The sequence below is a fragment of the Pseudophryne corroboree genome, chromosome 7 (assembly GCF_028390025.1).
Source record: "Pseudophryne corroboree isolate aPseCor3 chromosome 7, aPseCor3.hap2, whole genome shotgun sequence".
Lineage (NCBI taxonomy): Eukaryota > Metazoa > Chordata > Amphibia > Anura > Myobatrachidae > Pseudophryne > Pseudophryne corroboree.
Genome location: NC_086450.1, coordinates 512,367,313 through 512,383,281, shown reverse-complemented (window position 1 = coordinate 512,383,281; position 15,969 = coordinate 512,367,313). Strand labels below are relative to the sequence as shown.

General features: G+C 45.3%; 1 protein-coding gene across 1 annotated transcript in view; it reads right to left on the bottom strand.

Moving 5' to 3' along the window:
- LOC134945905 (integrin alpha-M-like) overlaps window positions 1-15,969 on the bottom strand; it is a 234,564-nt gene that overhangs the window by 174,417 nt on the left and 44,178 nt on the right. The window contains exon 6 of the mRNA XM_063935462.1: window positions 9,850-9,980. Coding sequence (XP_063791532.1) covers window positions 9,850-9,980 — 131 coding nt within the window. The remainder of the gene's footprint in view (window positions 1-9,849; window positions 9,981-15,969) is intronic.

The window sequence follows — 15,969 nt, the reverse complement described above, 5'->3', positions numbered from 1 at the left end:
CCACACAATGCAGCACAAGACAATGAGCAGTTATACTGAGCAGTGAGCACTGATGAGGATACTAGAATTGACACTGAGCAGCAAGATGGAGCCCTGGACTATTAGTAATGTACTGTAGTATACTGAGCACCACACAATGCAGCACAAGACAATGAGCAGTTATACTGAGCATTGAGCACTGATGAGGATACTAGAACTGACACTGAGTAGCAAGATGGAGCCCTGGAATATTAGTAATGTACTGTAGTATACTGAGCACCACACAATGCAGCACAAGACAATGAGCAGTTATACTGAGCAGTGAGCACTGATGAGGATACTAGAACTGACACTGAGTAGCAAGATGGAGACCTGGACTATTAGTAATGTACTGTAGTATACTGAGCAGCACACAATGCAGCACAAGACAATGAGCAGTTATACTGAGCACTGATGAGGACACTAGAACTGACACTGAGTAGCAAGATGGAGCCCTGGACTATTAGTAATGTACTGTAGTATACTGAGCAGCACCACACAATGCAGCACAAAACAATGAGCAGTTATACTGAGCAGTGAGCACTGATGATACTAGAACTGACACTGAGTAGCAAGATGGAGCCCTGGACTATTAGTAATGTACTGTAGTATACTGAGCACCACACAATGCAGCACAAGACAATGAGCAGTTATACTGAGCAGTGATGAGGATACTAGAACTGACACTAAGTAGCAAGATGGAGCCCTGGACTATTAGTAATGTACTGTAGTATACTCAGCAGTACCACACAATGCAGCACAAGACAATGAGCAGTTATACTGAGCAGTGAGCACTGATGATACTAGAACTGACACTGAGTAGCAAGATGGAGCCCTGGACTATTAGTAATGTACTGTAGTATACTGAGCACCACACAATGCAGCACAAGACAATGAGCAGTGATACTGAGCACTGATAAGGATACTAGAACTGACACTGAGCAGCAAGATGCAGCACTGGACTATTAGTAATGTACTGTAGTATACTGAGCACCACACAATGCAGCACAAGACAATGAGCAGTTATACTGAGCAGTGAGCACTGATGAGGATACTAGAACTGACACTGAGCAGCAAGATGGAGCCCTGGACTATTAGTATTGTACTGTAGTATACTGAGCACCACACAATGCAGCACAAGACAATGAGCAGTTATACTGAGCAGTGAGCACTGATGAGGATACTAGAACTGACACTGAGTAGCAAGATGGAGCCCTGGACTATTAGTATTGTACTGTAGTATACTGAGCAGCACCACACAATGCAGCACAAGACAATGAGCAGTTATACTGAGCAGTGAGCACTGATGAGGATACTAGAACTGACACTGAGTAGCAAGATGGAGCCCTGGACTATTAGTATTGTACTGTAGTGTACTGATCACCACACAATGCAGCACAAGACAATGAGCAGTTATACTGAGCATTGAGCACTGATGAGGATACTAGAACTGACACTGAGTAGCAAGATGGAGCCCTGGACTATTAGTATTGTACTGTAGTATACTGAGCAGCACCACACAATGCAGCACAAGACAATGAGCAGTTATACTGAGCATTGAGCACTGATGAGGATACTAGAACTGACACTGAGTAGCAAGATGCAGCACTGGACTATTAGTAATGTACTGTATTATACTGAGCACCACACAATGCAGCACAAGACAATGAGTAGTTATACTGAACACTGATGAGGATAATACTGAGAACTGACACTGAGCAGCAAGATGGAGCCCTGGACTATTAGTAATGTACTGTAGTATACTGAGCACCACACAATGCAGCACAAGACAATGAGCAGTGATACTGAGCACTGATAAGGATACTAGAACTGACACTGAGCAGCAAGATGCAGCACTGGACTATTAGTAATGTACTGTAGTAGACTGATCAGCACCACACAATGCAGCACAAGACAATGAGCAGTTATACTGAGCAGTGAGCACTGATGAGGATACTAGAACTGACACTGAGTAGCAAGATGGAGCCCTGGACTATTAGTATTGTACTGTAGTATACTGATCAGCACCACACAATGCAGCACAAGACAATGAGCAGTTATACTGAGCAGTGAGCACTGATGAGGATACTAGAACTGACACTGAGCAGCAAGATGGAGCCCTGGACTATTAGTAATGTACTGTAGTATACTGATCAGCACCACACAATGCAGCACAAGACAATGAGCAGTTATACTGAGCAGTGAGCACTGATGAGGATACTAGAACTGACACTGAGTAGCAAGATGGAGCCCTGGACTATTAGTATTGTACTGTAGTATACTGAGCAGCACCACACAATGCAGCACAAGACAATGAGCAGTTATACTGAGCAGTGAGCACTGACGAGGATACTAGAACTGACACTGAGTAGCAAGATGGAGCCCTGGAATATTAGTAATGTACTGTAGTATACTGATCACCACACAATGCAGCACAAGACAATGAGCAGTTATACTGAGCATTGAGCACTGATGAGGATACTAGAACTGACACTGAGTAGCAAGATGCAGCCCTGGAATATTAGTAATGTACTGTAGTATACTGATCACCACACAATGCAGCACAAGACAATGAGCAGTTATACTGAGCATTGAGCACTGATGAGGATACTAGAACTGACACTGAGTAGCAAGATGCAGCCCTGGAATATTAGTAATGTACTGTATTATACTGAGCACCACACAATGCAGCATAAGACAATGAGCAGTGATACTGAGCACTGATGAGGATACTAGAACTGACACTGAGTAGCAAGATGGAGCCCTGGACTATTAGTAATGTACTGTAGTATACTGAGCACCACACAATGCAGCACAAGACAATGAGCAGTTATACTGAGCACTGATGAGCAGAGCCGGCCCTAACCAATATGATGCCCTAGGCAAGATTGTGGCTGGTGCCCCCTAACACCACCGCTAGTTCCGCCTCTGACCCTGCACCCCTTTCCCAGCACCATCACCCCCCACCCATAGCAGTCCCTTTTTTTTTTTTTTTCTACCCCCTGTAATTTAAATAAGAACAGTGTGCACATTCGGCGCACAGCCCAAAAAGGTATGTGTTTTTGCTGGCAAGGGGCATGGCCACACAATAGTACCCCCAATTCAAATTATGCCACACAGTAGTGCAACTTTATTCTCAATTTATCATACAATAGTGTCCCTTATTCACATTACATTACACAGTAGGACCACTTTACCTTATATACATTACTCCTCACAGTAGTGCCCCTCATTCACATAACATCACACTGAATTTCTCCTTATTCACATTACGCCACACCATATTATTGCTTTTTATTCACATTAGACCACACAGTAGTGACCTTTCTATACATTACGCCACACAGTAAAGCACCTTATACACATAATGCCACACATTGGTAATGCATTCATGCCCCTTACACATATGACACACATTATTAATGTCCTTATAAATATAATGCACCTTACACATTAATCTAACCCTTATTAATGCCCTTATACACATAATGTCCCTTACACATATGCCACACATTGTTAATGCCCTTATACACATAATGACACACATAATGTCCTTTACACATATGCCGCACATTATTAGTGCCCTTATACACATAATGACACATATATTTCCTGGCGTGAGTCAACTGGCAGCTCTGCTAATGTCGGGTGCCTATTTTTTATGAAAATGCATCTTACTTGCATTGATATGTGGCTAGGATGCACAAGCAGCTTCTGCTGATTAAAATGATATGCGGCATGCCTATATACTGTGTGCGACTGTGGCTGTATCTGCATACGAAATGCTACACACAGAATATAGGCATGCTGCATATCATTTTAATCAGCAGAAGCTGCTTGTGCCCCTAGGCATACCAGATGCCCTAGGCAATTGTCTAGTTTGCCTATGCCTAGGACCGGCTCTGCTGATGAGGATAATACGGAGAACTGACACTGGGCAGTGAGATGCAGCACTGGACTATTGTACTGTAGTATACTGGTCACCACAATGCAGCACAAGACAATGAGCAGTGATACTGAGCACTGACGAGGATACTAGAACTGACACTGAGCAGCAGAACCAAACCTGCTCATCTCTATTCATAATTGACTATTTTTTTTCCACACCACAGCAGAAAGGCCAGAATTTTCACCCCACCAAGACACAGCCATGGACGAAGTACCATATACAGTAGGTCCCACGTTTTTGACTTTCTTATTGCTCAAGACCTTTCTCTTCCTCCTCCTCGGAGAGCAGCCAGACAGGACGCAATAAGCGTAGGAAGGCGGAACCCTTCCTTCTGTGACCACTCCTCAAAGTCCCGTATATATTATTATTCCTCCTCAGTGATGCAGCCAGGAAACCTCTAGGATCCTCATCTCAGCTCTCTTTCAGAGTTTGAGACCTCAGGAGACTGACAACGACTCAGTGGCTTTTCCTTTTATATGTACCGTAACGTGCTTCCTCCTTCCTGCCGGAGACATGCGCCAGTCCTCTAACTGGTGACTGGCATTGTAGGTCCCAGCAACTCCTTTTCGTGCTGCTGTAGATAGCTTCCTCCTGACGACATGCAGGTGGCCTACAGCTGAGCCCCATAACCATGAATACCCATCAGACAATTTCTGCGGTCGCGGTTCCTCTGCAGCTGCAGTTCGGATGGTCAGGGCTCACTGTATGATACCTCACAAGAACAGGGTATCACAACAGAAGATTAGGTAAAACCCAAAGAATAACAAAATACCTTGCTATAACAATGAATGGACACTCAGCCTGGTTATAAGATGGGACTAACAGTTTAATCGATCGTGAACGCAGCTGATAAATTCCAATGGCCATTAGAGAGACTGTGGCGAAATGCGTTACAAGCAAATGTGTTTCGTTTTATTTCAACCACAGGTACATCTGTTACCCTAATGTATAAATTTACATCCAGCATTATACCATTAACCTACGCTGTAATTTTGTTAGGGTCGGAAGAGGTTGAGCAATTGTTTCAGCTGTGGGAAGATCCAGAGGATGTGAGCTCAGAGTCACAGTTACCACTGAGACGTACAGACTCGGAAATGTTTGGAAAGTGCATCGGGCATTCCTGGGCGGTAGGCGAGTGGGAGCTGGGTCTGAAGACACAGGTAGATGGTCCTCCTTAAGGGCGTGAGAGCATGGCTGGTTACTGAACTGGTTGCGAACTCGCGCATAGTCACCCACATAGGAGGCAGAGGATCTGCGCCTAGCTTGGGCCTGGTACATCCGGTGGTGGAATCTAAAGACGCACCAAGCTATTAAAGTGTCTAATGACCAGATTTATGAAGCCTTGGAGAGTGATAAAGTACTAACAAAGCAGCTCCTGTCATGTTACAGGCTGTGTTTGAAAAATGATATGAGCTGATTGGTTGGTACTTTATCTCAGTGCTATTTATCACTCTGCAAGGCTTGATAAATCCTAAAGATGGTCAAAGTTTGAGTGTCTCGCATTTCTCTGGCTTTTATTAAGGTGGGCTCCTGTAATTGTTCTGACGCAAACCGTTCCTTTCTCACCTCAAGGTCAGGCATACTATCAGCTCTGTATACAACGTCTCCTTCCCCTGGAGGAGGTGCCTCATTTTCATCCTCATCATCTGCTACTTCTTCAGCCATACTACCACAAGGACCAGTATACTACCAGTACGGTCAGCTGGCTCTATACTGCTCACACCTGTGACCATACGGGATTCTCAGAATTTCCAAAAATGGGGAAAGTATCTCTTTATTTTAGCATTAAGTATTAAGGGAGGGACCACTTCCATATTAACAAAGATGAACCACAAGGGGTCTCAATATTCACCTCAGCGTATTACAATGGCGGGTGTCACCACGTATGCAAGCTACAACAGTTGTTCACTGGAACTTTGAAGCATTTACCAACCCAACTTTCACAAGGGTAATTAAGCTTCCCGAGTCTAGCAATGCCTCTACAGGGTTACCTTCCATAAAAATTACACACATTTATTTTTCGGGCTCCGACACAAACATTCTGTGACATCCAAAACCAGCATCACATTGCATGGGTTCTTGAACAACGGGTAATTAGCAACAACATGCCCTGGCATATCACACCTAAAACATTTATTCACATGACTGTCAAGCCTTTAAAGTGGCTGAGACCTTCCTGGCCCCACCGGCCAGTCTCTAGGCTGAGTGCTTACAGTCTCTTAGTTTTTACGTTATCTTGACTGCTCATCACCCTTTTCCCATGGAACGGTCTTACCAGGTTGTACTGAAGTGCGCCGTCGTGGATCCAGGGGCCGCTGTGGTGTGGTCAGTAGTTCCTCTGCTGGCAGATACCTCTCCACCATCTCAGTTGTCTTAGGATCCCTATGGCACTTGCGCAAAATCATGGGCAGGAACCTCAAATAACGGTCCATGACAGCTCTTTCAACCATCTGAGGACCAGATAATGCCTCTTTCTGAGTACACCCAGTGATGCACCCGCTGAGACTGACAGTGTAACTCCCAGGTGAGTCAGGAATTCAGTGTTTGCTTCCCATAGTTCAGGGCATCTGCAGTCAAAGTCAGCTTCTTGAGGCTCTGAAAGAAAAGGTGCCACCAGCCCACTGTTCTTTAGGCCTGCTTTCACTTGCCCGTTCTCTCTCAGGTGGTCAGATACGCTTCCATGTCATCAGCCACAGTCATTTTTTAAATAAAGTGTCTAGCTCGTATGGAGCTGGAGCTGGTTGGGACATCTGAGGAAGCTTTTGCAGACCATGCCGCAAGATGCTGCAGCACCTCTTTTAAGATTGCATAGTTTTGGTTCTGTTGCCTCTGTATCTCCTCTACATTCAATTGATGTTACCGGGTGGCTTCCTGATGGACCCTGGTGACTTCCTGCTGCACTGTTATAGCCTGTTGCACGGTCTTAATGGCGTCTTCCATAGTATCAGGTTTTTCCAGCAACTTTGAATCCATTTTACCCAGTTCATGTATCAGCGCTGTTTTCCAAAAATGGAGGATCTGGCCCTTTAACTGTCCAGTTTCCACAGCCGTGCAGACAAAGCACCACTTGGACTTGTCTTTGCATGTGAGGCACCCCAGCTCCCAACATGTGTTAAGTTGTGAAAAGTCTCTGCAGAGTATCACTCCTGCAGGTTTACTCTGCGCTGTATCTATAGTCTGGCTTCTGTCCAGGCAATCACAGACCTGATTTCTGCTGGTTTCTCAAGGCTGCTGCTCCTTTCACAATGTGCAGATCTATTGCACGCCAATTCTCCGCCACGTGGTAACAGGGTTACGGAACATTTACCATTTCCTGGGTAGATGGTAGTGCACAGCAGCCGAGAGATCACACAAGTCCACGGTTTCTGGTGCAACTGGACTCAAATAGTTGTATTAAGTAGAATAAAAAAATAAAACCTCAAAATAAACACCTTGCCATCCGGCATTAACTAAACATGTCACAGAGCCTCTGCAGTCCCCAGACAGTGCGAGAGAGTGAATGATCAGGCTGATAGCCTTTTAACACCCTCAGGCAGCTGAAATCACTAATTAGCCACCGAGAGGCTAAAGGCCCTAATACCCGAACTGGGCCTAATGGAGCCCACCCTCACTCTCCATCCAAACCCCAGGAACCCTTATCCGGCGTTTACCAAAAGCTGTTAATAAGACAACTAATACCCCTTTCAGACAGAGAAAAGAACCCGGTAATTTCCCGGCTCCTGAAGGGTCGACCCGGGATTTTTTCTGTCTGAAAGGGTCAACACGGGACTGAGTTCCCGGGAATTTAACCCAGGAATTTACCTGGGTTTTTCCCGGCTCTTACACGGGTTGCCGGCTGTCTGAAAGGGTCCGACCCGGGATTTTAGAAACGGGTTGAGGCTCACAGCGCTTATTGGCTGAGCTGGCAGGGCACTGGCGATTGGCTGAGCAGCAGGGTCTCTCTGATTGGCTGAGCGGGTGTGGCACTGGTGCTGGCGTCTGAGGTCATCATTATGCTGCAGAAAATACCTCCTGTGCAAATACCGGCGAGCGCAAATGAGCCCCTTGTGGGCTCGTTACGCTGTGGGCACGGTGGCGTCCTACGCGCGCCATGCTATCTATTCTACCCCAAGGGGGAGAAAAAGTGTCAGTATACCAGCTATCGGGATTCCGGTGCCGGTATACTGGGCGCCGGGATCCCGAAACCGGCAAACTGAAGACCACCCGATCAGTCACCACCCACTTTCCTGACCTCATCTCTGTGTGCCATAAAAACAGTCCATTTTATATGATACACAAGTCTTTTGCAGGGCTGACACGGGTTCTGTCTGAAAGGGGTCAACCCGGGAAATTTCCGGGGTTTTTGTGCTGTGTGAAAGGGGGTAAAGGACTGTAACCCGGGTTTTTCCCGGGAACACAGACCTGTGAAAAATCCGGGTTTTTGAGATTTTTCTGTCTGAAAGTGGTATTACACACTTTGCTGGGGTTATAAAATACATAGGTTAGAAACCTGGGGCAATAGACCAGTGTTCTATGTGTTCTAGTCACACTAAATAATAGATATACAGTGGTATGTGTTAATTACAACAGCCAAATCCATTTCCCCTATGGATGATGTGTGATGGGTCTACCAATACAGTACACACCTGGTACACTCTGTCAGATTTTTTGGTTGGCCCGACAATCAGCCAATTTATCTGAAAATTGTAGACAACAATATCTGAGCTACACACTAAAAGAAGTTACGGATTTTCTGCCACATCACGCTGCATTTGCATATGCCCGCCCACAAGGAGGATGACATAGTGGCAGGAAAACACAGGAAATTATTGAGAATGCGCACACGCCGCTCCATATTCAGAGATTATGGACCAGATTTTTTTCTTTGGAATGAGAGATCGGAAAATTGATCGTTCGTGTTTGTGGGCAAGATTTCCCCGATTTATTTGCGCATGTGCCAATTATTGGCAAAGTGTGTATTTAGCTTCACACTTAAACCGAGTTAAGTTGGGCACACATTAGACGATGTGCACCCAGCATGACATCGCAAGTGACGGGGAGGCGACGGGGACCCTGGATCGGCAATGGCGTACCCACTTGCTGATGCAGGTAGCGATGGACAGACGGGGGCAGCCATGCAGCAGAAGATATCGCTGATAACCGTTTGAGCAAGCGTATAGTGCATACCAGCTTTCCGATTTGTCGTTCTGATCTGTCACAATCGGGTAAATAGTCCAAAAAAAAAAAGTTTAGTGTGTACCCAGCTTAAGCCCCAAAAGGCTCCCACAGTATATTTACATTGCTTATCTTACACCTGTATTTACGGGATGCATTCAATTTACCTCCAATCAAAATCCTGACGGTCGAAATCCCGACAGCAATTGACTGACTGTCAAAATCCCGACAAGGTCAAAATCCCGACATGGACAAAATACAGACATTTAAAATACCGACAAGGTCAAAATACCGACAAGTAAAATGCCGACATGAGTTTTCATGATTTTTTAATTGAAACCGTCTTGTTCATACTTAACCATCCCAGTGTACCTGGAGGGGGAATATAATAGTGCCCGAAGGAAGGTAAGCGCAGCAAGCCATGCGAGGGGACCCGGTACACTTATATGGTGTCCATGTCGACCTATGTCAACATACACAAAAAAACAATGAAAAACGCATTTTGGAATTTTGACCGGTCAGCATTTTATATTTCGGTATTTTGACCATGTCGGTATTTTAAATGTCGGTATTTTGTCCATGTCGGGATTTTGATCTTGTCGGGATTTTGACAGTCGGTCAATTGCTTTCGGGATTTCGATCGTTGGGATTTTGATTGGAGGTATTTCATACCGATCCCGTATTTACTGTGCTAGTCAGCTGTCTGGGATATATAAGGGACAAGTTACCTGGACATCCTTTTGACTGAAGGACGACATCACTGTGGACACAAATGTCAACATTCTGGTGAAGTCTTGTGACCGGACGCTGCCTGATCCATCAATGAGAAACACGATATCCAGGCTGAAGACGCTGCACTCTGCGGAGAGACCAGATAAGCCTCAGCTACAAATCAATCATATTCTGCTATTACACCTTACTTCAACATTTTCATCTAACAGAAGGTCTAGAGAGCATGGTGTCAATTTTCGCAGACGATACCAAATTGTGTAAGGTTATAAATATGGAGGGCGATGCTGAGTCTCTTCAGAACGACTTAACTAAATTGGAAACATGGGCAGCCAAATGGAGAATGAGATTCAACACAGACAAGTGTAAGGTAATGCACTGTGGGGGCAAGACAAAAAATAACACCTACATACTAAATGGGGTAATACTAGGGGATTCTGTACTGGAAAAAGACTTAGGGGTTCACATAGATAACAAGCTAAGCAGTAGTACCCAAAGTAGGAGCGCAGCAAAGAAGGCTAATAAGATATTAGCATGCATAATATGGGGAATTGATGCTAGGGACGAGAGTATTATACTCCCGTTATATAAATCACTAGTGAGGCCTCATCTTGAATACTGTGCACAATTCTGGGCACCATTTTACAAAAAGGATGTCCTGGAGCTAGAAAAGGTTCAGAGGCGGGCGACCAAACTAATCAAGGGCATGGAGACGCTGGAATACGAGGAAAGGCTTGCAAGGCTAGGCATGTTTACATTGGAAAAGAGGAGACTAAGAGGGGACATGATCAACATCTACAAATATATAAGGGGACAATACACAGAGCTTGGGAGTGACCTGTTTTCTATAAGATCAGCACAGAGGACACGTGGTCACTCGCTTAGGTTAGAGGAGAGGAGTTTCCGTACAGTGAGGTGAAAAGGTTTTTTCACAGTAAGGACAATACGTGTTTGGAATTCCCTGTCTGAGGGAGTTGTAATGGCGGACTCAGTCAACACCTTTAAGAATGGGTTAGATAAATTCCTATTGGATAAAGATATTTAGGGTCATGGTGCACAGGCACGCATTATAGTTAATTTAACTAGTCCTAACATAAAAATAACTAGTCCTATAATAATACTGCATAAGAGACCACAAATAGGTTGAACTCGATGGACAATCGTCTTTTTTCAACCTTAGTTACTATGTTACTATGTTACTATGTTACTATGTTATTAAATGCACATATAACTCTCTATATACTGTATGTGCCTGGGAGATAAAGGCGTACTCTACACAACATATTCTAATTTTTATTGCTATCAATAAAAAACATGTTGTAAATTATTACAGTACAATTATATACAATGTCATATAGTCTAACACTATATTATTATCATCCTTTATTTATATGGCGCCACAAGGGATCCGCAGCGCCCATTACACAGTACATAATCAAATGAGCAAACAAGAAAACTGCACTTACAGTACAAGACAATATAGGACAGGTATGGAAATCCCGGGGTCAGGGGCCAGAAAAGGAAAGGCACATGAGGAAAGAGGGCCCTGCTCTGGCAATCTAAAAGGTGAAGGGCTGACAGACCAGGCGACACAGAAGGGGTAGACAGTGATCATAGACAAGAGGGTTAGGAGGAGAGTTGGCTGGGTTTGGTGAAGTGGGTCTTGAGAGCCCGTTTGTAGTTCTGTAGAGAGGTGAAGAGTCTGAGGGAGAGAGGTAGAGAGTTCCAGAGATAGGGAGCAGCATGTGCAACATCTTGGAGATAGGAGTGGGAGGTAGTAATCAGAAGACAGGAGAGCCGGCGTGCATTAGTGAAGTGAAGAGGACGTGTGGGAGAGTAAAGGGAGATAAGGTCAGAGATGTAGATGGGAGAGGAGTGGGTGAGGGCTTTGTAAGTGAGTGTGAGAAGCTTGAATTAGATTCTGAAGTGGTAGGGGTGTAAATGAAGGGCTAGTAAGAGAGGAGAGGTGGACGTAGTGCGTTTGGTGAGGAAGATGAGATGGGCAGCAGCATTGAGGATATATTGGTATTGAACCAGTGGCATAAGTTCGTCCCAGTTGCCCGGAGGCAAGATAAATATTGGTGCCCCCCCCCCTTAATTTAGCTAAATATATGTATATAATATGGAGTGTTCTGAAATAAAAATGTATATACTTTATAGATACATTTAACTGTCTTTTATTTTAAAATCACATTTCTTAGCAGTCATAACCAGGATTAGAACCCATGACCTGTTACACTGACAACAGGCACCTTACTGACAGATCTATTTGCTCCTGCATAGGAAGATTGAGAAATTAAACTATATGAAGTCACGTGTAATTGTCAGAGAAGTATCTTCATATAGTTAGAATTATCATATTTCCTATACCGGCGCAAACAGCTTCATCAGTAAGGTGTCTGCTTCCAGTGTAATAGGGTGTGGGTTCTAATCCTGGGTGTGATACTTGTAAAATGTATATCTATAATAAAAAGGGTGTGATTTGTAAGGTGCAGGGACCAGAGTGGAAGTCGGCCACTGAAGAGATAGCGGCGGCTATCAATGAACTTAATAGAATGGTGTCACAGAATGAGGGAAGAGGTGCCCCCCTTCAGAGCAGGAGCCCGGCGGCAGATGACTCCGTTGCCTTCCAGAGTTACGCCTCTGTATTGAACTGTGAGTGCTGTTTTCTAGTTTGCTCATTTGTTTATGTACTGTGTAATGGGCGCTGCAGATCCCTTGTGGCACCATAAAAATAATGGATAATAATAATAATTGGAGTGGAGAGAGGTATTTTCAGGGAGGCTAGATAGGAGGAGATTACAGTAGTCCAGTCTGGAGATGACCAGTGAGTGGATAAGAGTCTTCGTAGCATCCTGTGTGAGAAAGGGTCTGATCCTGGAGATGATTTTGAGATGGAAACGGCAGGTTTGTGAGAGGTGCTGAATGTGTGGTGTGATGGAGAGGGAGGAGTTGAGGATTACTCCAAGACATCAAACTTGGGGGCTAGCAAAGATAGTAGTGCCATCAATAGATAATGAGATTGTGGGAGACGAGGTTATGTGGGAGGGAGGGAAGATGATCAGCTCTTAGACATGTAAAGTGTAAGAAAGTGCTGGGACATCCAGGAGGAGATAGCAGAGAGACAGTTGGAGATACAAGTGAGGAGAGCAGGTAAGAGGTCAGGGGAGGAAAGGTAGATTTGAGTATCATCAGCGTAGAGATGATATTGTAAGTCAAAAGAGCTAATGAGCTCACCTAAAGAGAATGTATAGAGGGAGAAGAGGACCAAGGACAGAACCTTGGTGGACACCTACAGATAGTGGAAGTGAGGGGGAGGTGGAGTCATGAGAGGAGACAGAGAATGAATGGTCAGAGAGGTAGGAAGACAGCCAGGAGAGGGCAGTATCACGCAGACCAATGGAGTGAAGGATTTGCAGTAGGAAAGGGTGGTCCACAGTGTCAAAAGCAGCAGAGAGATCAAGGAGAATAAGCAGAGAGTAGTGTCCCTTGGATCTGGCAGCATGGAGGTCATTGCATACTTTCGTGAAGGCAGTTTCAGTGGAGTGGAGAGGACGGAAGCCAAACTGGAATGGGTCAAGTAGTGAGTGTGAGCAAAGAAAGGAAGTAAGGTGGTTGTAGACAATATGCTCAAGGAGTTTGGAGGCAAAAGGGAGGAGAGAGATGGGTTGGTAGTTGGAGAGAGTGTGTGGATCAATGATAGGTTTAAGAATAGGGGAGTCAACTGCATGCATGAAGGCAGAGGGGACAGTGCCTGATGAGAGTGAGAGATTGAGTAGATGGGCAAGATGGGAATAGGCAGAAGGAGAGACGAAGCGGAGGAAGTGGTAGGGAATAGGGTCAAATGGGGAGGGGGGTGAGGTCCGGATGAGGACAATGACTTCCTCTCCAGATACGGGGAAGAAAGATGTCAGAGTTGGTAGGAGGGAAGGAGAGGGAGGTCGGGGAATGGAGGAGGGGGGTTGCTCAGGTTCTGGTGGGATGTTATGTCCTGACGAATGGAGTCAAATTTTGAATGTGAAGTAGGTGGCAAAGTCAAGAGCAGAGAGTGAAGAAGTGAGCTGAAGCGGGGGTGGGCAGAGGAGCGAGCTGACAGTAGCAAAGAGGCCACCATAAAACATATACACGTTTTTGTTTAAATAATGATAAATGGAGAGTTGGGGATTAAGCCACATACATTTATATTTAAGTCTGTATATTACACATCATCTAAAACATAATAGCAACTATACAAATAAACGAGACACACACAAGACTCGCTCTCTGTTCCTCCATTCTCACATCTCCTATATGTACCTGGATGGAGGTCAGCCCCCATTGTAGGTGTAATGGGAATCAGATACTATGAGATAAGGCGTGGCTCTCCCTCACCTATGTACCTGGATGGAGGTCAGCCCCCATTGTAGGTGTAATGGGAATCAGATACTATGAGATAAGGCGTGGCTCTCCCTCACCTATGTACCTGGATGGAGGTCAGTCCCCATTGTAGGTGTAATGGGATACAGATACTATGAGATAAGGCGTGTCTCTCCCTCACCTATGTACCTGGATGGAGGTCATCCCCCATTGTAGAAGTAATGGGATATAGATACTATGAGATAAGGCGTGGCTCTCCCTCACCTATGTACCTGGATGGAGGTCAGCCCCCATTGTAGGTGTAATAGGTATCAGATACTATGAGATAAGGCGTGGCTCTCCCTCACCTATGTACCTGGATGGAGGTCAGCCCCCATTGTAGGTGTAATAGGAATCAGATACTATGAGATAAGGCGTGGCTCTTCCTCACCTATGTACCTGGATGGAGGTCAGCCCCCATTGTAGGTGTAATAGGAATCAGATACTATGAGATAAGGCGTGGCTCTCCCTCACCTATGTACCTGGATGGAGGTCAGCCCCCATTGTAGGTGTAATAGGAATCAGATACTATGAGATAAGGCGTGTCTCTCCCTCACCTATGTACCTGGATGGAGGTCAGCCCCCATTGTAGGTGTAATAGGAATCAGATACTATGAGATAAGGCGTGTCTCTCCCTCACCTATGTACCTGGATGGAAGTCAGCCCCCATTGTAAGTGTAATGGGATACAGATACTATGAGATAAGGCGTGGCTCTCCCTCACCTATGTACCTGGATGGAGGTCAGCCCCCATTGTAAGTGTAATGGGAATCAGATACTATGAGATAAGGCATGGCTCTCCCTCACCTATGTAACTGGATGGAGGTCAGCCCCCATTGTAGGTGTAATGGGATACAGATGTTATGAGATAAGGCGTGGCTCTCCCTCACCTATGTACCTGGATGGAGGTCAGCCCCCATTGTAAGTGTAATGGGAATCAGATACTATGAGATAAGGCGTGGCTCTCCCTCACCTATGTACCTGGATGGAGGTCAGCCCCCATTGTAGGTGTAATGGGATACAGATATTATGAGATAAGGCGTGGCTCTCCCTCACCTATGTACCTGGATGGAAGTCAGCCCCCATTGTAAGTGTAATGGGATACAGATACTATGAGATAAGGCGTGGCTCTCCCTCACCTATGTACCTGGATGGAGGTCAGCCCCCATTGTAAGTGTAATGGGAATCAGATACTATGAGATAAGGCGTGGCTCTCCCTCACCTATGTACCTGGATGGAGGTCAGCCCCCATTGTAGGTGTAATGGGATACAGATATTATGAGATAAGGCGTGGCTCTCCCTCACCTATGTACCTGGGTGGAGGTCAGCCCCCATTGAAGGTGTAATGGGATACAGATACTATGAGATAAGGCGTGGCTCTCCCTCACCTATGTACCTGGGTGGAGGTCAGCCCCCATTGTAGAAGTAATGGGAATCAGATACTATGAGATAAGGCGTGTCTCTCCCTCACCTATGTACCTGGATGGAGGTCAGCTCCCATTGTAGGTGTAATGGGATACAGATACTATGAGGTAAGGCGTGGCTCTCCCTCACCTATGTACCTGGATGGAGGTCAGCCCCCATTGTAAGTGTAATGGGAATCAGATATTATGTGATAAGGCGTGGCTCTCCCTCACCTATGTACCTGGATGGAGGTCAGCCCCCATTGTAGATGTAATGGGAATCAGATACTATGAGATAAGGCGTGGCTCTCCCTCACCTATG